At 36.5% G+C, this 24,623-nt stretch overlaps 2 protein-coding genes across 8 annotated transcripts in view; one reads left to right on the forward strand and one right to left on the reverse strand.

Annotated features, from left to right (window-relative positions):
- The window catches only part of LOC136166339 (large ribosomal subunit protein eL39-like), a 102,315-nt gene extending 93,358 nt beyond the window's left edge, over window positions 1-8,957 (forward strand). The window contains exon 4 of the mRNA XM_065932476.1: window positions 7,569-8,957. Coding sequence (XP_065788548.1) covers window positions 7,689-7,844 — 156 coding nt within the window. The 5' untranslated portion in view covers window positions 7,569-7,688 and the 3' untranslated portion in view covers window positions 7,845-8,957. The remainder of the gene's footprint in view (window positions 1-7,568) is intronic.
- Window positions 8,958-9,147: 190 nt separating this feature from the next.
- The window catches only part of RBBP8 (RB binding protein 8, endonuclease), a 78,900-nt gene continuing 63,424 nt past the window's right edge, over window positions 9,148-24,623 (reverse strand). For 6 of the 7 annotated variants that reach the window (XM_065932470.1, XM_065932467.1, XM_065932466.1 and 3 more), the window contains 8 exons: window positions 24,483-24,609; window positions 22,207-22,295; window positions 21,191-21,305; window positions 17,551-17,694; window positions 15,514-15,583; window positions 13,517-13,613; window positions 10,716-10,857; window positions 9,168-9,402 (listed from right to left, as the gene is read on the reverse strand). In XM_065932470.1, coding sequence (XP_065788542.1) covers window positions 9,305-9,402; window positions 10,716-10,857; window positions 13,517-13,613; window positions 15,514-15,583; window positions 17,551-17,694; window positions 21,191-21,305; window positions 22,207-22,295; window positions 24,483-24,609 — 882 coding nt within the window. In that variant the 3' untranslated portion in view covers window positions 9,168-9,304. Of the gene's footprint in view, window positions 9,403-10,715; window positions 10,858-13,516; window positions 13,614-15,513; window positions 15,584-17,550; window positions 17,695-21,190; window positions 21,306-22,206; window positions 22,296-24,482; window positions 24,610-24,623 lie in introns of all 7 variants that reach the window. The other variant, XM_065932472.1, reaches the window with a different exon arrangement.

Genomic DNA, 24,623 nt, shown 5'->3' on the forward strand with positions numbered 1-24,623 from the left:
GCAGAAATAAATGCAAAAGAAACTAAAGAGACCATAGCAAAAATCAACAAAGCTAAAAGCTGGTTTTTTGAAAAAATAAACAAAATTGACAAACCATTAGCAAGACTCATTAAGAAACAAAGAGAGAAGAACCAAATTAACAAAATAAGAAATGAAAAGGGTGAGATCACAACAGACAACACTGAAATACAAAGGATCATAAGAGACTACTACCAGCAGCTCTATGCCAATAAAATGGACAACTTGGATGAAATGGACAAATTCTTAGAAAAGTATAACTTTCCAAAACTGAACCAGGAAGAAATAGAAGATCTTAACAGAGCCATCACAAGCAAGGAAATCGAAACTGTAATCAGAAATCTTCCAGCAAACAAAAGCCCAGGACCAGATGGCTTCACAGCTGAATTCTACCAAAAATTTAGAGAAGAGCTAACACCTATCTTACTCAAACTCTTCCAGAAAATTGCAGAAGAAGGTAAACTTCCAAACTCATTCTATGAGGCCACCATCACCCTAATTCCAAAACCAGACAAAGATGCCACAAAAAAAGAAAACTACAGGCCAATATCACTGATGAACATAGATGCAAAAATCCTTAACAAAATTCTAGCAAACAGAATCCAACAACATATTAAAAAAATCATACACCATGACCAAGTGGGCTTTATCCCAGGAATGCAAGGATTCTTTAATATCCGCAAATCGATCAACGTAATACACCACATTAACAAATTGAAAGATAAAAAACATATGATTATCTCAATAGATGCAGAGAAAGCCTTTGACAAAATTCAACACTCATTTATGATTAAAACTCTCCAGAAAGCAGGAATAGAAGGAACATACCTCAACATAATAAAAGCTATATATGACAAACCCACAGCAAGCATCACCCTCAATGGTGAAAAATTGAAAGCATTTCCTCTGAAATCAGGAACAAGACAAGGATGCCCACTCTCACCACTACTATTCAACATAGTGTTGGAAGTTTTGGCCACAGCAATCAGAGCAGAAAAAGACATAAAAGGAATCCAGATAGGAAAAGAAGAAGTGAAACTCTCGCTGTTTGCAGATGACATGATCCTCTACATAGAAAACCCTAAAGACTCTACCAGAAAATTACTAGAGCTAATTAATGAATATAGTAAAGTTGCAGGATATAAAATTAACACACAGAAATCCCTTGCATTCCTATACACTAACAATGAAAAAACAGAAAGAGAAATTAAGGAAACAATACCATTCACCATTGCAACAAAAAGAATAAAATACTTAGGAGTATATCTACCTAAAGAAACAAAAGACCTATACATAGAAAACTATAAAACACTGATGAAAGAAATCAAAGAGGACACAAACAGTTGGAGAAACATACCGTGTTCATGGATTGGAAGAATCAATATTGTCAAAATGGCTATTCTACCCAAAGCAATCTATAGATTCAATGCAATCCCTATCAAGCTACCAACGGTATTTTTCACAGAATTAGAACAAATAATTTCACAATTTGTATGGAAATACAAAAAACCTCGAATAGCCAAAGTAATCTTGAGAAAGAAGAATGGAACTGGAGGAATCAACCTGCCTGACTTCAGACTCTACTACAAAGCCACAGTCATCAAGACAGTATGGTACTGGCACAAAGACAGAAATATAGATCAATGGAACAGAATAGAAAGCCCAGAGATAAATCCACGAACCTATGGACACCTTATCTTTGACAAAGGAGGCAAGGATATACAATGGAAAAAAGACAATCTCTTTAACAAGTGGTGCTGGGAAAACTGGTTAACCACTTGTAAAAGAATGAAACTAGAACACTTCCTAACACCATACACAAAAATAAACTCAAAATGGATTAAAGATCTAAATGTAAGACCAGAAACTATAAAACTCCTAGAGGAGAACATAGGCAAAACACTCTCCGACATAAATCACAGCAAGATCTTCTATGACCCACCTCCCAGAATATTGGAAATAAAAGCAAAAATAAACAAATGGGACTTAATGAAAATTAAAAGCTTTTGCACAACAAAGGAAACTATAAGTAAGGTGAAAAGACAGTCCTCAGATTGGGAGAAAATAATAACAAATGAGGAAACAGACAAAGGATTAATCTCAAAAATATACAAGCAACTCCTGAAGCTCAATTCCAGAAAAATAAATGACCCAATCAAAAAATGGGCCAAAGAACTAAACAGACATTTCTCCAAAGAAGACATACAGATGGCTAACAAACACATGAAAAGATGCTCAACATCACTCATCATCAGAGAAATGCAAATCAAAACCACAATGAGGTACCATTACACGCCAGTCAGGATGGCTGCTATCCAAAAGTCTACAAGCAATAAATGCTGGAGAGGGTGTGGAGAAAAGGGAACCCTCTTACACTGTTGGTGGGAATGCAAACTAGTACAGCCACTATGGAAAACAGTGTGGAGATTTCTTAAAAAACTGGAAATAGAACTGCCATATGACCCAGCAATACCACTTCTGGGCATACACACTGAGGAATCCAGATCTGAAAGAGACACGTGCACCCCAATGTTCATCGCAGCACTGTTTATAATAGCCAGGACATGGAAGCAACCTAGATGCCCATCAGCAGATGAATGGATAAGGAAGCTGTGGTACATATACACCATGGAATATTACTCAGCCGTTAAAAAGAATTCATTTGAATCAGTTCTAATGAGATGGATGAAACTGGAGCCCATTATACAGAGTGAAGTAAGTCAGAAAGATAAAGAACATTACAGTATACTAACACATATATACGGAATTTAGATAGATGGTGGCGATAACCCTATATGCAAAACAGAAAAAGAGACACAGAAATACAGAACAGACTTTTGAACTCTGGGGGAGAACGTGAGGGTGGGATGTTTTGAAAGAACAGCATGTATATTATCTATGGTGAAACGGACCACCAGCCCAGGTGGGATACATGAGTCAGGTGCTCGGGCCTGGTGCACTGGGAGGACCCTGAGGAGTCGGGTGGGGAGGGAGGTGGGAGGGGGGATCGGGATGGGGAATACATGTAACTATATGGCTGATTCATGTCAATGTATGACAAAACCCACTGAAATGTTGTAAAGTGATTGGCCTCCAACTAATAAAATAAAAAAAAAAAAAAAAAAAAGAATACTGGAGTGGGTTGCCATTGCTTTCTCCAGGGGATCTTCCCAACCCAGGGATCGAATCCACGTCTCTTATGTCTCCTACATTGGCAGGCGAGTTCTTTACCACTAGAGCCACCTGGGAAGCCCGATTCCTTGGCAGATTACTAAATTTGTTGTTGTTGTTGTTACCCAGTCATGTCTGACTCTTTGTGACCCCATGGACTGCACCATGCCAGTCTTCCCTGTCCTTTACCATCTCCTGGAGCTTGTGCAAACTCATGTCCATCGAGTCCGTGATGCCTCCAACCATCTCACCCTCTGTCATCCCCTTCTCCTCCTGCCTTCAATCTTTCCCAGCATTAGGTGTCAATTCTGTGCATCAGGTGGCCAAAGTATTAGAGCTTCAGCTTCAGTCCTTCTAGCCAGACACCAAACAGTAGCAGTACTGTGCGTAATTACTCCTTGTCCCTCACACAAACTCATCTTATGTATACGACTGCCTGATGATTATATCTAAATGAACACATTATTACCCAACTCGATCTTTTTGTCAGAGGATGTTTGAAAGTTCAACATGTTGCTAGTTAGTTTTTGCTGTTGTCTTAAGCAGTATTTCTTATATTTGACTCATAATAATCTGAGAATTTTAAAATTCTCACAAGACGAGCCCAAGAATCTCTATTAAGTATCTGGGTGACTTTCATAATTAGGTACTTGTGGTTATTATACTAGAAGCATTAGTATCACCTGGGAACAGTAGGAAAATGTAAATTTGGGGCCCCTTCTCACTTTGGGGTTGAGCAATCTGATTTAATAAATCCTCCATGTGATTCTGATGTACACTAAAGTTCAAATACAATGTAACTAGCCTGCAACAGTGACTTAGGGTAGTGGTTCTCAGATGTGGCTGCACACTAGAATCACCTAAGAAGGTTTTAAAAAAAAAAAACTCAGAAAACCGATGCCTAGACCATACCCCCAGATACTCTGATTTAATTGAATTGGGGCACAAGAAGCATTTGACTAGGATATCATGGATGCTGAGGCTGATGTAACCAGCCGTCCATAATACATCTCAGAATTTTGTGTTTATCTAGCCTCAGTGATTGGGGCTTCCCAAGTGGCTCAGTGGTAAGGAATCTGCCTGTCAATACAGGAGATGCAAAAGATGCAGGTTCAATCCCTGGGTTGGAAAGATGCCCTGGATTAGGAAGAGGCAACCACTCCAGTATTCTTGCCTGGAGAATCCCATGGACAGAAGAGCCTGGAGGGCTACAGTCCAGGGTTGTAAACAGTCAGACATGACTGAGTGTGCGTGGGTGCACACACACACACACACTGATTGAATTTATAAGGGGACAGATTTGAATGCTTAACATAAATATGTGCATTTAAAATACTGATTGCTGATATTCTGTGTAAACTGATTTAATTTGAATAATGGGATCTGCTATTAACAATTTGAAAACCACAGGACTACGGACTCAAATCCAAACTCTGTAAGACTTGCCTTTAAAACGCAAGTTTATTGCCTCTCTCACCAATAATGCCACATGGCCCTGCTCTCAAGCTCTAATTTATCTGTGGGCAGTATGCTTCAAGGGGAAAGAACACCAGATCGAGGCCCCGGACTAGTATTGTTCCAGGCTGTTGGGACCTTGCAAGTCACTCTCTTTGGGCTTTTCATTCCTCACTACAAAATGAGGGACCAGAACCAAATTATGTCCAGAGCTCCTTAGTATTTTAGCATTTCCACATTTGGGTTCATTTCCCAACTTAAGACTGTGTTGTTTCTTCTTTTTGAGGTTAACTCATCCACAGGCATGGTTCAAGTTCTAATTATCCTTAATATTTCTTTGGCACTCAGTCCAAGCTTCTTTGACCTCTTGGGCATCTTTGTATGTTGATGTCTGGTCTTCTACTGGATAATAACTGATGTCACATATCTCTTGTATATAAATGCCCAGTGTGTAAGTTCAGTTCAGTTCAGTTGCGTCCCACTCTTTGGAACCCCATGGAACTGCAGCACGCCAGGCCTCCCTGTCCATCACCAACTCCCAGAGTTTACTAAAAATTCATGTCGCTTGAGTCAGTGATGCCATCCAACCATCTCATCCTCTGTCATCCCCTTCTCCTGCCTTCAATCTTTCCCAACATCAGGGTCTTTTCCAGTGAGTCAGTTCTTCGCATCAGGTGGCCAAAGTCTTGAAGTTTCAGTTTCAGCATCTGTCCTTCCAATGAATATTCAGGACTGATTTCCTTTAGGATGGACTGGTTGGATCTCCTTGTAGTACAAGGGACTAAGAGTCTTCTCCAACATCATAGTTCAAAACATCAATTCTCTAGTGCTCAGCTTTCTTTGTAGTCCAACTCTCACATCCATACATGACTGCTGGAAAAAACGAAGCTTTGACTAGATGGACCTTTGTTGGTAATGTCTCTGCTTTTTAATATGCTGTTTAGGGTGGTCATAGCTTTTCTTCCAAGGAGCAAGCGTCTTTTAATTTCATGGCTGTAGTCACCATGGGCAGTGATTTTGGAGCCCCCCACAAATAAAGACTGTCAGTGTCCACTGTTTTCCCATCTATTTGCCATGAAGTGAGGGGACCAGAGTCCATGATCTTAGTAAGTACATGTTTGTTATTTTTTTGTCAGGACCATGAATTATTTGCCTGTCATTGGTTTAATCAACAGCAACTATGTTGAAAGCTTTTTGCTAAGTGAGCTCTCATTACTGTACCAAATTTCTAATTTATATCCTATTTAGCCTATAAATTTTCTTCTATAATAGTGTTCAGTCCCTAGTTCCCATTGATTATTTTCCAAAAATAGCTCTCTTGTGGCCTCTGCTGGTTTGACAGCAGACAACTGCTTCACTAATTCCTTAAGTGCATTGTAAAGAATCCAAGTGTAAGGACACTTCAGTTTTCTAAGGAACCATTCTAACAACATCAACTCAGCAAAGAGAAAGATTTTGAGATGTTTTAAACTGCCAAGGCTTGCTGATAATACACACCTGAATAGTAAAGCTTGAGTTATTTTAAATGCCTATTCTGAAGTGGCATTTTTCAGAATTAAACTCATGCTTGTTAGGGTGTCAGGAATAACTGAGTAAGATACATAGGTGTGTTCTTTAAAACTCTCCCCTTTGGAAAAAAAATTGTCAAGATTTGCCTGATTCTAATATTTGTATGTATTATACCTCGTAAAGATAAATGTGCTTTGATGAATGCTTAAGAAACGTGTTGTTCAGTCACTAAACTGTGTCTCTTTGCAACCCCATGAACTGCCAGGCTCCTCTGTCCTCCACCATCTCCCAGAGTTTGCTCAAATTCAGGTCCACTGAGTCGGTGATGCTATCTAAACCTACTAGTGTTATGTAGTAGCTTTTTGCAACACTATTTCTTTTTGGCAATTACATTATGAATTAAAGATGACCTAGGGAGAAATCTTTGCAGTCTTTCAGAGTTGTTTTAGAGGGCCTAAGAATGTTCTCCAAGTTTTTAAATACATAAGCTAGATGCAATTTAAATTGAGTTCCTAATACGTTAAGCCTACTAATAGCTGCCTTTCCAGTTGGATTTGGGGAAATTTTTCACTACATGAAAGGTGTTAGGAATATTCCTCTGCTTCACTTGTTCTTTTCTCTAGGTAGCATGTTATTATCTTCTGTATGTATCTGGGTACCATGATTAACTCATTCAGACTGCTACCTGACAACCTTAGGTTTCAAATGGTTTAATCAGAATGCCTGTCACAAGCAGGAAAAGTGTTAATCTAATGTTAAGTGCTAACAGAGGTTTTGCATGTTTTCAAACATTTAAATCACAGGTCTTCAACTATGAAAAGCTCACAGGTAACTTGAAACTATGTAACTACATACAGTGACACATGTTTGTATGACAATAGTTTTAACATGTATGATGCTTTACAAATGACGACAGTCTTCTCATGCATTTTAAATACCAAACTGTACTTCTCCATTTAAATGTGTGACAAGTGTTTTTAAAAAGTGTCTATTACTTCATTTAAAGAGAGCTGATCAGTGGCAGATAAGAGACCTCAGCTTACCCAATCTCACAGAGTAATTGAGGAAAAATGAAAAATGCTGCTTAAGGGGTTGGAATGCTGTCAAGTCACTATCAGGTAGACAATCTCCTGTTGTCCCTGCTTATGCTACCTTTAGAAAAACCAAATCACTAGACGTATACAGTTCTAACTACTCATCCTGTGTGCCCTGTTCCAATTCTGGTGTTTCTGACTCCCGCCTGTCAGAAGCACTACACTTAACAAGCTGATTCTTGAATCAGGCAACCCTGAGCTCTGACTTCACCTGTTATTAGAGGTAGCCAAATCACTGGGAAGGGCCTTCTGGAAAACTTTTTAAAGAGGGACAAAAACAAATGATGTGTGCTTTTTTTCTTTTCTCTTCTACCTGCCTAGAACATGGACATGATGCTAGAGGTGGCATAACTAATAAAAGAATGGAGGCCACATATAAAGTATGAAAGAGCCCTTTTCTCTTCTCCGCCATCCTCCGTGCGGTTGAGTTCTGTCCGCACCATGTCTTCTCACAAGACCTTCAGGATCAAGCGATTCCTGGCCAAGAAGCAAAAGCAGAATCGTCCCATTCCTCAATGGATTCGAATGAAAACTGTCAATAAAATTAGGTACAACTCCAAGAGAAGACATTGGAGAAGAACCAAGCTGGGTCTATAAGAAGCCTCACATAAAAAGTGGCACATATGTTAAGATCACTTATTTAAGCAGCCATATCACAGTGAGAACATCACTACTGTAATGCTTGGCTCCTGATGTTTCTTATTTCCTCACTATCAGTCTGAGACCAGTAATAAATATGATATGTTACGTTGAAAAAAAAAAAAATAAAGTATGAAAGAGGAGAAAGCTAGAAGAAATCTGGGTCCACCATGAGGGCACAGACCAGCTTTGGACCACTGATCTCCAAACTTTTCAACATGAGAAAAAAAAACTAGGCATTTGTTATTTAATCTGACTTTGGGGTCGATTTTTTTCTATAGCTTAGTATTAAGTTGATTCATAAATTCACAAGATTAGTTGAAGATTAAAAGAAAAAAAACTATGTGAAAAGTGTAGCACAGTTCCTGGCATATAGTAGGTGACCAGTGAATAGCTATTATTGGGAGAGATTAGTTGACTGCCAGCAGAGAACAAAAATCAAACACAGGATAAATAATCTGAGAAGGGAAGAGAAGAGAAGTGCTGAATAGAAGCTATGATAGAGCTGTTTAAAAAAAGAACTAAGATCACATTCAGAGCCAAACAATGTACAAAGAGGGTCTAACATATAAGTAGATACTAAACATAAGTGATTTCTAATCCTGTGAAAACATAAAACTGATGTCATTTAATTCACATGAAAACCCTGATCAATGAGGAAGATGAGGCTGGAATATTATGATCAGAAGATGTTAATTTACTATACATGGCAAAGGAAAGAAAGTTATTTGTAGTCACTTTGAAAGGAATTCACTACAGAATACTGTGTGTGTGCATGCTAAATCTCTTTAGTCATGTCTGACTCTTTGCAACCCTATAGACTATAGCCCACCAGGCTCTTCTGTCCATGGGATTCTCCAGGCAAGAATACTGGAGTGAGTTGCCATTTCGTTCTCCAACAGAATAGTACTTGAAATTAATGAACGAAGGAAGCTGAAAAGTTAAAGGAGTATTAAAATTTAGCATTTTTAAAAAGACTTGAAAGTTGGGCATTAGAATGATCTACATAGGAGAATAAAAATCTGTAATGTTAACATGAAGTCACTCCTGAATGTGCATAGCAAGGGAAGATGGAGTAAAAAGAAGAGAGGAAACAAATCAGGCTACAACTATTATATTTTCAAAATTGTAATTAGGTATTACCAAATAAAGTAATAAACAACTCTTAATTTAGAGTGCAAAATAAAAGCACCTCGTTATTTACAAGGTGCAAAAGCAAGAAAATACAACGTAAACTTATCCACATTTTTAAATAGTTGTCTGTGTGATAAGTAAATGCCATTTAAAAACACTTTCAATAGAAAAATGATTTATAAACCAGTTTACAGAAGATCAAAAAAAAATTAATGTTTAACACCAACTTTAACTATAAATAACTAAAAAGAAAATTGTCCTCTCTTCTGTTTTTGCTTCAACATTTATGTCTTCTGCTCTTTGCCTTTTGGAGAAAACATTGCATTGTAAGGCTGCCGTCTTTTTGGACGAGGACAAGGATCAAGGTCTTCTTTAATGTAACCTTAAAAATAAATCACAAATTCAGAAGACTATATTTGCAACATACATATTTTAGCATATATCCAGTCAACATCTGTCTCATGTCATGCCTTTTAAGTTCACATGATTTTTCTATTAGCTGCCTGTGATGATGAATGATTTTACTACTTAGCATCAGTTTTCTCATTTGTACTAAAAATAACAGCAGACATTTATCAAATGTGCTGTATACAACATTGTCTGGGATAACTCACAGTCCTCTGCAGTAGCTTCCACTATGCCTATTTCACAGCTGAGCTTATGGAGACCCAGGGAAGTCCGATAACTTGCTCAAGTTCCTAGAGCTGGGAAGGAAGTGAGTGGGGACTCTGCCAACATCTCACTCCAGAACTGGAGCTCTTAGGCACTTTCCTATTCTACCTCCCATTGGGTGCAAATGGGGACAAGTATTAAACATGATCTTTCGATTATAAGGATAAATTTCGGTGCTCATCAAGAAGACTGTTTTTCAGTAGTTATTCGATGAGATGACATGGTCCCTATACTCTTCAGACTATTTGATTCTCCTAAGGGTGTCTCCTCCATGATGTAGTTTTCAGGAAAGACTGTGTCTGCCATACCCTGAGACCATATCAGGGGTGCAAACACAGGCTATATCCAGACTAATTCTATCTGACGAGCAAGCAGAGACATCACGTCAAAGAGGACCTGCTAAAAGGGAGAGTGGAAGTATGGTAACAGCTATAATAGACTTTGCATCTTTTGGAAAAGTTTCTTATGGCTAAAAAATTTGGAACTGTAAAGCTGCCTATGTTCTTCAATTCTATTAAATGTAAGCACTGTATTTGAAGGAGTGAGTTGCATGCTAACAGTTTTCCAAACAAAAGTCTTTTTTACTCAAATATGGTTTATAAATAACTAGCATTCTTAATTAAGTGAAGTTTTAACATCCAAATTCACAGCAGCCTCTTAAAAAAAAAAAGATGCTTTTCAACAATATAACTTTGGCAACTTTTGTAAAGTTACTTTATTAAAAGTCATTTCGATGACTAAACAGAAGAGAAATTACTTTCCAAAATTTGAATGATAAAAAAAGCAGGTTAACACATACACAGCTCATTAACATGCTTGTAAACAGTGATTCCAATGAAGTTACTTGAAGAGTTAAACGTAAACCTTTTATCTTTAGGAAACTGTATTTGTGCCACAAAACTGGCTCTCAACTTATAGCAGAAGGTAAAGAACCATGAAGAAAAAGTTTAATGTTTAGACTTGGGTATGTTATACACAGTATTTTTTTAAAGAGTTCCAAAATGTCATAAGCTATACTCTCACCTCTTTCCATACAAGTCTGAGTAGAAGGAAAACCAACTTCCCAGAAATTCTCTGGTGTGTTGGGTGGAATGTAGCGAAATCGGTGTCTTGAGCAGGAAGCCAACTTCTTTTCTCTTTCTTCTGCTGGAAAATCTGCATAATACTGATAATAAAACTGGTTAGGTTTTCCACTGAGGAATAATAAATGGAGTGTTATGCTTATTGATTAAAAACCAGAAGCTAAAAAAACTACTAAAGTATTCAGCAAGCTAAGGAAAATGAATTCTTATGGATAATATTAGTAAGTTATACCACCTACCAGTAAATTACTACCTATAAATTACTGATAATAATTAGTGGTCTGTGAAATGTTTGCTTCACAAAGAGGGCTCGTATCACAGTGTAAGGAAACATACTGTTTCCTTCATCAATAGTATCACAATTTAAAAAAAAAGCCAGCTGAACTTTACAGTGAGTGTGCTCAGTGGTATAGAGAATTTACATACATACAAACTATTAATTTTTCTCAGACCAGTAACAAAAAAGCCAAGACCTGTGCTCTGAACAGCATATTTCTCAACTGTTATTTGGATATAGCGTGTGTTTTGAAGTAATTTTCCTTTCACTACAATTTTTTAAAATTTAGCTTTGAAGGTTGTAGGCTTCAAGACTTTGCCCTTTTAAACTAGATCTATCAATTAGGATCAAAAGCATATTATTTTTTGCAACTGTGACCATAAAGAACCTAAACTTCATGCAAAGAAAGATAAAACTTATATGTGAAAACTATACAGGTCTTCAAGCTCTAGATCCAAAGAAAACAAAGCAATGGTGTAAAGTTTGATAAAACACAGATGACTGGATCACACAATCCAGCTAATTCTGTTTTACACTTGAGGAACTGAAAATCAAAGTGATATTTTACCAAATATTTTACCCATTGAAAGTAGCAGACTTAGGATCAGAATTTTTTTTTGAAGTGAGGGTTTTTAATAATTTTTCTTTCACACAGACAAAACAACAGTAGGTGAGGGTAGCTGTAACACAGCGGGCAGGTGGAAGAGTGCTAGAAGATGAAGTCAGGAAATGGGGTGTGAGTTTGTTGTCCTTGATAAGGGCTTTGATTTCATTTCTTAGAGAAGACGACATTTAAGGATTCTGGGCAGAAGACTGACATGATTTAACTTTTATTCTAAGAAGATCATTCAGAAGAAGAGACTATTATTGCTGTGTTCAACATACAATCAATAGCATTTGCTGACAGATCCATTACTGAGATATGAGAGATGAAAGAAGATACCTAAAAGATCTCTGGTTTAAACTAGGAGAATGGACATATAGAAGGCTTAGAGGTAAGGGCTGAGAAGTGGAGGTAGAAAGTGTATGCTCGCTTTATGATGTGAAATTTGAGGTGATTATTACACAGCCATACATGTGTTGCATGTTCACTGAATATTTCACATGGAATATGAAATAGGAAATAGTTCAGAACTGTAAGTAGATAGATAGTATTTAGATACATGTGACTGGCACTTTCACTCTTGGTCATGAAGGAATAACAGGGAACAGATTTACACTCTATCTTAAAAAACTAAAAAAAAAAAAAAAATGGAATAAAACACATGAAACAATGTTTTCAGAAACTGGATAACAGCACAAAAAAATGATTTCTGAGAAGGAAAGTAAATTGTTTTCAGTGAAAGAGTTTTTTCTAATTGGTAATTTCAGTTCCAGTTATAACTAAAAACTGGAGGTTCAGTTAGTATAGATCACATGATATATTCAATTTGTATTATGAAAACTCATGATACATTGAGGGTTTGCTTGTTATCTCCAAACTGCTTTCCAAATTAGTGATCTCAGTGTACACTCTCACTGTTAGTTTATGAGAGCACGTCTCACCAAATGCTTACCTGCACTGTAACCTATTCACACATAACTTTAATGTGCTTGTGTGTGTGTGTGCGCATGCACGCAAAGTCACTTCAGTCGTGTGTGACTCTGTGTGACCCTATGGACTGCAGCTCACCAGGCTCCTCTGTCCATGGGATTTTCTAGCTATAGTTTTTAAAAAGAAAATTTAAGGGGAAATAAATACATTGCTGGAAACAAGTATCCAACGGCTAAAGAAAAGCAAGGGAAGAAACAAAAACAGCAAGTTTCAGAAAAACGCAGAACCTCCTAGGACTCTTCAGTAACAGAACAATTAGTACAATCTACTTCAAGATACACATCTAGTCCAAGACACCCAAAATAAAAAAGGAAAATGCAGGTGGGTTCTAAGGATGGAGTAGAATCTGTTCATTCTATTTTTAGAAAGGAAAATGTTTAGGGAAAAAAAAAGAGCTTATGGTTATACTGGTTACTTAGAAAAAACAATCATGAGTATACCTCATTTCCTGAGTGCTGATGTTTAAGTAAAAATTACAGCAAAGTTTCTGACTGAAATATCAAAATTTTCCCCAATAGTATATGTATTAAAGTCTCCACTATAACATAACACAAGGGGAAAAAATTAAAAGAAATACAAATAAATATAGAAAAAACAAATGGCATAAAAGTCTTAAGCTGGAAGAAAGAACTAGTACTGAGGCTCCACATTCACTTAAAGAGAATCTAAGAGAAATGGAGGGCTTTCCTTTTCATCTATTTATATCTCTCAGGTCCCAGCCAGTCTGTATACTCTATGTATTATTCTGTTATTCTTGGCTCAAACTTGTTTCTAGATACAAATGTGGTTTATATCTATGATTTTTAAATCATGCATATGAAGTCATAACTTCAAAAAAAACCCAAATGACAGTGTTTACATTTGTACTTACAATTTCACATTCCTTACATGTGTGTCCAAGTAATTTTCTTCTCTCTTCTTTCTTCCGAACAACCTCAATATGAGGAAAATTTTGTAATTCAGTCTGTCTGGGGGAAAAATAAATTAATGTTACTATAGAGACCTTTGGTTTACATTTTAAATTAGCAAACGTGAGCATCCAGAGGAAAAATAATCCCCATTCATTCATTTTATTTGAAATGCTTCTTCAGTATGTGAGAGACAAAAGCATTTCTTCATCTCTCTTCACTAAAATATTAAGTGCCTACTACATATCAGGTATTTTTACAGATACTTTTCTCTAACTGAAAAAGATAACTATTACTTCCTATTTTTGCCTCTGGCTGGCTGAAATTAGTTATTAGGTTGTGTGGTAAACTATAAAACAACCTAATTAAAAAGGAATGCTGTATTATTAAACTCAGTAACTGGTATTCAATAACATAACCGAGAGAAACTACTGCCTCTGTTAACTCAGTTTCTAGTACTATGAAACCATATATCAGGGCTAACCTGCTTCTCCCCAAAGAACAGATTCATTTGTCTGCATGTAATTTGCTATTTTCTCTAACAATTTCTTTTGTTGCTTCTGTCCACCATCTTAAATTCTTCAAAATATTAGACACAACTATCATTTGTGCTTGGGTGGCTCAGATGGTAAACAATCTGCCTGCAGCGCAGGGGACCCAGGTTTGATCCCTGGGTCTGAAAGATCCCCCAGAGAAGGGAATGGCTACCCACTCCAGTACTACTGCCATGGAGAATTCCATGGATAGAGGAGCCTGGTGGGCTACAGTCCATGGGGTTGCAAAGAGTTGGACTGAGTGACCAACACTTTCGCTTTAAATGGATCAGATCCTACTATGAACCACTGGAAACCTAGGAAGGGTCAAAGTAACTGAGGTATTACAGATTAATGAGGTATGCAGTACTTTGGTCAGAAAAAGCAATCAGGAATCTTTATTAATATACTTGTATCCTGCTTTAAGAAGCTCAATATAGAAGACTCGAAACTTAGAAGTGAAGACTTACATAACATCATCATTTGTTTATAATAGAAAATAACCCCAGTGAATTTAAACAGTCTGACTCAAAAAAAAAAAAAAGATATTTTAAAATGACTTGTGGGTATCAGATCTACTCTTTTAAGGTATTTTGATAGCTGGCAATGCTGTTCTTCAAAGGAAAGCTTTAAATGCTCTATTTCAAAACGTGTAAGGTTCGAGGTCCTTACTGTGCATAAATCCAACAACTCTCAATTATGGATCAACAGTGAACTTAAAAAGGAAGACTAAGAAAGAAGAGATAAAACAATATTGCTACAACTATATTTTCTTTTGGTTTATGGACTCCTAAGTTTATACAGAATTTAGTCATGTCCTTTGCTCAAAATCTCACCTCTGTTTAAATTTTTTTTAAGATTTAAAAATTCTCCTAAAATAATCCTGAAGCACAAACCTAAGGTTTGTCACCTAGTTAGTGAGTGAAAGTCACTTAGTCGTGTCCAGCTCTTTGCGACCCCATGGACTATACAGTCCATGGAATTCTCCAGGCCAGAATTCTGGAGTGGGTAGACATTCCCTTCTCCAGGGGATCTTCCCAACCAGGAATCGAACCCAGGTCTCCCACATTGCAGGCGGATTCTTTACTAGCTGAGTCACCAGGGAAGCCCAAGTTACAGTATTCAACAAATTCCTGAAGTTCAAATAAAGTTCACAATAAAATAGGATAAGAATAAAGTATGTTATAATAAAGCAGAAAAAATAACTGTCACCACCATCCAAAAAAGGGTGTGATGGTAAAAAAATAAAAAACTTCCTTATTTTAAAAATTTGTCATTTTTTATACCTGAGTTCCAGTTTTGTTATGGTCGGAAGGGGCATTCTATTTTAACCAAAGTAGCAATTTTCACAGTTCAGAGATGCTCTGACAAAGATAGTTCTGTTGTACTTCCAATCATATTGCTGGTATTAACCAAGGCCAACATACCTATCATCACCTTTAAAATATGGCTCCACAAGTGCTTTCTGTTTGACTTTATCTTGTTTATCACCAGGAGCTATAAACAAAACAAGCATACCACAAACTTATTGTAGAACTTACTGAAAAGTAATTTGGTTTTTCTGTGGGGAAAAAAAAGACATATGCCAAAACATCTATTTTTACTGAATTTCATACTCTAGGCCCTAGGCAATTAGTTTAAGTTCTCTGTAATGAATTCTTTCCTTTCTTTTTCATCTGCCTAATAAGAAGAGTGCTGATTATCTCACCTCAGAATTACTGAAGAGATAAAAATCATAACCATAAAAGTATTTTAGACTTTAAAGAACTACTTAGATGCCTATTATCATTTGGCACCAAATGACAATAACAAGATAGGTTTCAATCTGTTCACTTATTAGTCCTGTTGACTTTTATAATGTGACTTTAAGGTAGTTGATAAATAGGAAATAAAAAGATTTAAAAATTTTATTAGAAAACTGGTGACAGAATAGGAATGAAAGCTCCTGGACCTGAATTTCAACTTGTCTAGACTCAAACAGCTAATTGCTATCATCTGTTCAAATTATGAAAATTTATTGAGCATTGTGCTAATGTAGAACAGGGGAGGCCAGGTCTGCCGTCTTCATGGAATTTACACTGTAGTGAGGGAAACAGACATTAAGCAAGCAGACAGCTGAGGCTACCTGAATATCTCAGGTAATAACTGATGATTAAAGAGAAGTCAGTCATGACAAGAATACGAATGGTGAATGTTCTAGGTAAAGGTCCTCAATGGCAAAAAGTCTGGTACATTATATGACGTAAAAGGAGGACAGTGTGATTAATTCAGCCAAAAAAGGGAAGTGTTGGGAAAGATGGGGGCAGGGTTAGGTGTTGGGTGGGCAGGTACCCAACCATGATGGGCCTTGGGAGCCAAGAGAAGGAGTTTGAATTTTAAGTGTACTGGGAAGCCACTGAAGACTTTAAAACCATCTACTTTATTGAGGCATAATTTACATATACTGATTTTAAGTGCACTAAGATGAATTTTGACTAGTGTATATTCCAGCGTAGAAAGTGAAAGTGAAAGTGAAGTCGCTCAGTTGTGTCCGACTCTTTGCAACCCCATGGACTGTAGCCTACCAGGCTCCTCTGTCCATGGGATTTTCCAGGCAAGAATACTGGAGTGGGTTGCCATTTCCTTCTCCAATATTCCAGTGTAACTGCTACCCAAATCAAGATAGTGAACATGTCCATGTAAGTTACCTATTCTGTTGTCTCTCACGCACAAGAACGTTCTCTTATGTCTCTTCCCTCCCCTACAGTCACTCATTTAATTTCTATCACTGTAGCTTAGTTATGTTTGTTTTAGAACTTCATATCAGTGAGATGATATACCATATATTCTTTTCCATCTTCTGCATTTGTCTAGCTCAACAAATTTTGGAGACTAATCCATGTTGCTGAGTCTAGTAGTTACCTCCTTTTTGTTGTGAAGTAGTATGAACATGTTTTCATTTTTTGTGGGTATATACCGAACAGTGGAATTGCTAGGTCACAACAAAGGCATATGCTTAACTTTACAAAAGACTGACTGACCTCAATAAAGTTGTTTAAAAAGCCCCCTGCTGAACTGGTTTCCAAAGTATAACCAATTTTCTACTCCATCAGCCATGCGAGAGTTCCAGCTGCTCTTCACCCTTGCTAGAGATACATGTTATCCACCTTTCCAACCATTTCTGTGGGTGTGAAGTATTGTCACCATCCCTGATATTCAAGAGTGTTGACCAGCTTTTCATGTGCTTACTGGCCATTCAAATATCTTCTTTTCATTGAAGCATAACCCTCTGAACTATTTTTGGTAACTCTTCTATTACTCTGAAATTGTCTTTAAAAAAAAACTGAAAAAAAATTTATTCAATAAACATCAAGTTTTAATTGTTAAGATACCTCATTAGGCCTCTGTTAATAAGACTGATAACTTACTTTACTAAACTCAGTGTAATGGGAAAAAAAACATAATTTGAAAGAAAATTGCCTTACTGTTTGTTTTTTTTGTAGTAGTTGACAATTCCTTCTCTTCATCTGCTACCTGGGGGAAGCTCTCTGCCAAACAGGACTCATATTCTTCATGTGTCGTCCGATCAAACATGTCTTCCAAGCTATCATTCATCTTTCTTTCTCCATCTATGTGAAAGAGCATTGGCTTAGGCCACAGTAAGCGTTTTGCTTTCTAGGTAGACTAATACATAGAAACTTGTAAGAACTGCGGCAAAATAATTTAGATGTGTATTAGGCAAGAATAAACCCCAAGTCTGGGTAATTACTGTACATTTACAAAGGTTTTTAATGTTATGCCTTCAACTGTCCTTTATTTATGTGAAGAAAATGCTGGTTTTTTATTACTGTCATTATAAATGTTAAAATATCTTTTTCTATCAGCTCATGTATAATTCATAGTAAACCAAAAGGAACTACCAAAGGAATTGTGAGGAAGAGAAAATACAGCAATAATAAATGGTGAAAAATATGAAGTTTAAATAAACTGTGTATAAATAACTGACATAAAAATCTCTATAGAGTTTTGTTTAGTTCTTTATTTTTCTAATGTAGCAGAAAAGTATGCTCTTGCATTATTATGAACACTTGGTAGTTCAGTGTTATAGAAATAGTGAACTCAATTCCATATTTGATATGCAAATGCTAATTTCATCTTCAGAGTACTAACTGTTAGGTGGGCCAAAAAATTTGTTTGGGTTTTTCTGTAAGATGGTATGGAAAAACCCGAATGAACTTTTGGGCCAACCTAATGCATTTCCACTATATAATCACATTTTTAAAAACACCAGTTTACCAAAAATAGAAAGAAATTCAGTTGGCTAACAAATGTGACAAAACTGGAGCCTGCCAGGATTACTGTATATAATCACTACCACCTCTCCCAGTGCAGATGCTCTAGCGCCTCAGCCTGTTTTCTCTTTCTCCAGCACTTACCATCATCTAGCACTTAACACTTGTTTCTCCCCTATTACAAGGTAAATTCCATGAGAGGCAGGTACTTTTGTTTATGATTTGTTCCAGTTCCGGATATAGAATTGTGTCTCCATAATTATTGAATGATGAAACATTTGTTCATTTTTCATTCTGAGGATCAAATTTGTAAGTAAAAATAATTCCTGTGCGCTAGGCATTCCCAAAGCATTCTGTATATGCTGTCAGTAAATCATAGTAAGTTAATGATTTCTTTTTGTTGCTGACTTCTGACTGTAAAATGCTTGAGGACAGACTACATCCTTTTTTGATATATAAGGATATATATCTACCATAGCATCTACTAAGTCAAACACAGATATAAAAAATTTTTTTTGAGTTGAATATTAGCAGTACTATTTAATGGTATGTCTCATCTTTAAGTTTATATTTCATCAATTCTAAGTATGAAAAAAACCTACCTTATGGGTAAAATGGGGAGATTGTTTTTTCCTAAGTATGGGCTCAACAGTATCTCCTATCCCACCTGCTGTTCTTATAAATGTGATCATGGCACTCCTCCTATTGAGTCCAGATCATAAAAATGCTGTGCACTTCTACCTTGCTCTTTGGGGATGCTTACTCTGGGAACCTAGTCTCTGTGTGGTAAGGAAGCTCAAACTAGCCCACATGGAAAGACTGTATGAAGAAACCCTGAGACTGAATGATGAGACAGGAGCCAAGAGTCTCCCATCTATCTAGTCCTCTGCTGTTCCAGCTCCAGCCACTATCTGTATGAGACCCTGAGATAGAATCACCCAGCCCAGCCCTTCCTGAATTCCTGAGGCACAGAAACTATGAAAGATAAAAAAAATCGTTATTGTTCTAATCCTCTGATTTACTGGAGTGACTTATTGTACAGCAACAGTATTATGTCTTATTTAGCCGAATTTATCTCCACACATTAGTTTAAGTTCTAATTTCACCTCCATAAGTTACTTGTTTCAAATATATTTGGGAAGCTATCATCTTCTTAGATTAACTAGATAAATTAGAAGCCAAAGCTGCCATACTTTAGTTTTGCCCTCTTCTACAAAACTGAGGAAAACATCAGTAACTGGTACCAGGAACAAAATAATCTTAAAAGCAAAGTCATCTTCTTAAGAAGAAAGTTATGTAAGTGTCATTCACTATAAAAAGACAATAAATCACTGTTAAGGTTTTCCTTTTAGTAACTACTGTCCTTTTCACCATAGGCAGCCAGCTGTTTGACTGTATGGATAATTATTCATTACTAAAGAACAAAGAATTAAGGAAAAGGCTGTTAAAATTTTCTTACTTACTGCATTTACTGCAGTAAAAGTTTTTTTTTTTTAATATTGTAATGGTTTTTGTCATACATTGACATGAATCAGCCATGGATTTACATGTGTTCCCCATCCCGATCCCCCCTCCCACCTCCCTCTCCACCCGATCCCTCTGGGTCTTCCCAGTGCACCAGGCCCGAGCACTTGTCTCATGCATCCAACCTGGGCTGATGATCTGTTTTACCCTAGATAATATACATGTTTCGAAGCTATTCTCTTGAAACATCCCACCCTTGCCTTCTCCCAGAGTCCAAAAGTCTGTTCTGTACATCTGTGTCTCTTTTTCTGTTTTGCATAAGAAGCAAGAACAAGACCTGGGACCCTGAGCAGGTAGACTGGAGAATACAGGAAATGCATAAACAGTCTTGAGTGTCCTCAGTTTCTAACAGAGGATCATTGGAAAATGCCTCTGCTTTTAGCCCTGCATCCTGATGTGGCAGGTCCTAACTCTTCAACACGTGAGGGTGATGAATGACAACTATTCACAGTCTAGTTGATCTCGTGTCACATGCCACTGTATCAGAAACATTGCTAAGGTGGTGCCAACCCAAATCCTTCCACTGTTCGCACCTCTTTCAGAAAATCAAGGCTTTAAATGAAGAATTATCAGTTTCTTACTACAAAGGGCTGTAGACCCCCTAGTTTAGCCAAATCTCCTTTTCTACAGAAAAAGAAAATGGCAGAGTCGCTCATCATATACACTATTAGTCTGAGTTTACCACTCATTTGCAAATCTGTACTAAAGAGAGTCAAAAGAGTCGGACAAGACTTAGCAACTGAACAACAACAACTAATACTTCTCAGTAGAATCCACCCTTTTTCTCCTTATCAAATTGCTTTGGAAAATAATATTTCTAAAACAGGACTCTCAAGATTCCCTTTATACCTTTTATGAAAAAATTATCTTAACAAGGGATCAGGAAACTTTTTCTTAAAGGGTCAGGCACTAAGTATTTTAGGCCTGTGGGGCCATAAGGTCTCTGCGGAAACTACTCAATTCTGCTGCTGTGACACACAGGCAGCCGTAGGCAATAAATTAAACAAGTGAGTGAGGCTGGGTTCCAGCAAAAATTTACTGACAAAACTGGCAGCTGGTTGAAGTTTGCTGACCCCTGGACACAACTTGAATTCTTTTGGAAATAAAAATATTTTTTACTAAAGGTTTTTTTTTTGCTGAAATATGGAAACAAAGTTTTACTAAAGAGAAGTCTACTATTAGTAGAATGGGGGGGAAAAACTGATTTATGGTGAAAAGGTCATTTATGCTCTTCAGTGCAATGGTATGACTATAAACTTCCTTCCACTTTGTATTAAAATTAAAAAACAAACAAAAAAACAAATCTTACTTGGACTCTCTTCTCCCTTCTGCTCTTGCTTCTTCAGTTTTAACAGCATGGTTTCACTAACCAATGTACAGTCCATGTCCACTGTCTCTCCTGCTAATCTTGACTGACTGCCATCCTGAATAAATGTTTAAAAATTCAAAATTTTAACCGTTATCCCTTTATGACCTTATAGTTACTTTTTGGTGAAGGGGGGTGGTAAAAATATACATAAGTGTTACCATTTAAACCATTTTTTAAGTGTACACTTACACTTTAGTAGCATTAAGTAATATTTACTTTTACCCAAAGGAATATAGATATATTATATTTTACAGGCATTTAAACCTAATATATTAGCTTTGATATACAAGCATCATCTCTCAAGTCCAGGAAAAGGACTGCTGCCAAGGAAGAGAGAACTGTATGTTACCAAAATCCCTGGAGCTTCCTTTCCTCCCTAATCTGCTTCACAGAAATGAACATCAATGTACACTGAAAAGTTCGTAAGTCAAATTTGACTTCTTGATGGCTATGGATTACTCTAGCAACTGTTAAATATTTTATTAATATGCTACCATGTGCAAGAGAACTTCTCAAACTATGTAGAACCTAAATACAAGCCAAAAAAGTAATTTCTGCTATGAATGTTAACTAAAAAGAAAATACACAGCATTTAAAGAAATAGCCAACTAGGAAAAATGAAATTTTTTTCTTGAAGGCATGTTAAGCTAATCAATGCATATGATAGATTATTTTGATAAAAAATTAAATTATTTAATATGTAATTAGCATTTGACATTATTTTAAAACTATATTTTTCAGCAAATGTTTCTAAAAAGTCAGAAAGTATTATTACCCTTTCAAAAATACCACAAAATTGGAAAATAAATGTTATTATTTTGCAGTTTTCTGAATAAATATATGAAGGTTGTAAGAGGTGTGTGACTATCTCAAGGTCACAGAATGAATCGGGGAGCAGGGTGACTAACAATACACTAGAATAACCACATGGGCTCTGATTCTACTTTCTAACTTACCTTTGTATCATCTACAGTAACATCTGTTTTATACTGAGAAAGGTCTGCTCCTGGATCTATACTCCACTGGATATTTTCAAAGGATACATCTTAGATAAGGAGAAAAAATACACAATTAAAAACAGATTTTTAAAATTCTCATCACTTTAAAACATTACAGGACTCACAGAATGAGAAAAATATTTCCAAATCATGTGTCTTAATAGGACTTATACTGAGGATACATAAAGAACTCTCACAATTCAATAATAAGACAACCACTCCAACTGAGAATAAGTAAAGGACCTGAATAGACAATCCTTCAAAGAAAATGAATATGGCCAGTAAGCACATGAAAAGAAGCTCAACATCATTAGCCATCAAAGAAAAGGCAAACCAAAAGCACACTTGAGATATATTAATAACTTCACACCCATAGGATGGCTAGAATCAAAAAGATGGACAATGAAAACAAGTGTTGGTGAGAATATGGAGAAACAGGAACTCTCACATGCTCCTGCTGGTGGAAATATAAACTGATGTAGCTCCTTTGGGAAAAGACAGATAGCTCCTCAAAAGGCTAAACATACAGTTAGCATGCATGTGCTGTGCTTAGTCGTTCAGTCCTGTCCGTCTCTTTGCGACCCTGTGAACTGTAGTCCGCTAGGCTCCTCTGTCCATGGGGATTCTCCAGGCAAAAATACTGGAGTGGGTTGCCATACCCTCCTCCAGGGGATCTTCCTAACCCAGGGCTAGAACCCAGGTCTCCTGCATGGCACGCAGATTCTTTACCGTCTGAGCCACCAGGGAAGCCCCAGAGTTAGCATGTGGCCCACCAATTCTACTTCTAGGTATAACTCAAGAAAAATGAAACTTACATCCACACAAAATTGTATATCAATGTTCAAACCAGGATTACTTGTAACAGTGAAAAAACTGAAATAGTGAAAGAAGTCATGAAATATCATATATTGTACAATTCCATTTATATGACTACTTCAGAATATGCAAATCGATAGTGACAGAAAGTAGATTAAGTGGCTGCTTAGGACTGGGGAAGATGAGAGAGAAATGGAGGCTGACTGCTAGCAGGTACTGTTCTTTGTATGGTGATGAAAATGTTCTAAACTTCAGAGTACAGTGATGGTGACACAATTGTGACTACATCAAAACCACCAAATTATACACTTTAATGACTGATTTTTATTTCAATAAAAAAAAATTTTAAGTTAAAACCAACCCTGGAGGAGGTTTCAATGTATGTTAATATACATGACAACTACATAAGGTACAGTTATAGAGTATAAAGTGGTACAGTATTAACTCAAAGTAGATTGTGAAAGGTTAAGTAAGTATACCACAATCCCTAGAGCAACCACGGAAAAAATAAAAATAAAAACAAAAAGATTTAAAAAAATTAGGAATAAGAGTTAAAAAAAATGTTTTCATATAGAGACTGAAACCCTCACTGGAAGAATTACTAAAGAATGAGCTTCAGGAAAAAAGGAAAATAAATGCAGATGAAGGAATAAGTTTCCAATAAGGAATAAATACTGCATATGAAGTAATGAAAGGGCAAACAATGTTTTCAAACAAGAAGTTTAAAAACCCATATAAATTTGTATATACAAATAGTTAAGAGAGAGAGAGAGATATATGAAAATACAAAAAAAAGGACTGGCTATCTATATGGTGAGGAACAAGGTTTGGATGATAAATTTCTACTTTTATAAATTTTAAAAATCTGTATAGTTTAAGATCACCAGCCCAGGCTGGATGCATGAGACAAGTGCTTGGGCCTGGTGCACTGGGAAGACCCAGAGGAATCGGGTGGAGAGGGAGGTGGGAGGGGGGATCGGGATGGGGAATACTTATAAATCCATGGCTGATTCATGTCAATGTATGACAAAAACCACTACAATACTGTAAAGTAATTAGCCTCCAACTAATAAAAATAAATGAAAAAAAAATTTTTTTTTAAATCTGTATAGTTTAAATTTTTAAAGCTTTCTTTTTGTAAAGAAAACAAGAAACAACTACATAAAAGAATTAAACCTATAAAATTACTTATAAAAGTAGGTGTTAAAGACGTTGATTTATTTTTTCAAAAAGTAGAAGAGCAGGAAAATTTTAAGGTGAAACCAGTAAGAATTGTACTATAAACACAGAAACATGCAGGGATAAACTATTTTTTCCAGAAACAATTAAATCTATCCAAAGAATGTAAATAATACATTACAATACTCAATATAAATTCATTAAAAAGAGAGTGGAAATGCTATTTATAGTTTACATACCTTGGTTGTTTTGTAGAGGTTTTGTTTTAGCAATTCTACATGGATTTAACTGAAGAACTGATGCAACTTCACATGCTCCACGGATGGATCTGGTTTTTATCTTTATAGGCTCATGAGAACCAGCACCCTAAAACAGAAAAA

This window comes from Muntiacus reevesi, chromosome 4, assembly GCF_963930625.1.
Source record: "Muntiacus reevesi chromosome 4, mMunRee1.1, whole genome shotgun sequence".
NCBI classification, from domain to species: Eukaryota; Metazoa; Chordata; class Mammalia; order Artiodactyla; family Cervidae; genus Muntiacus; species Muntiacus reevesi.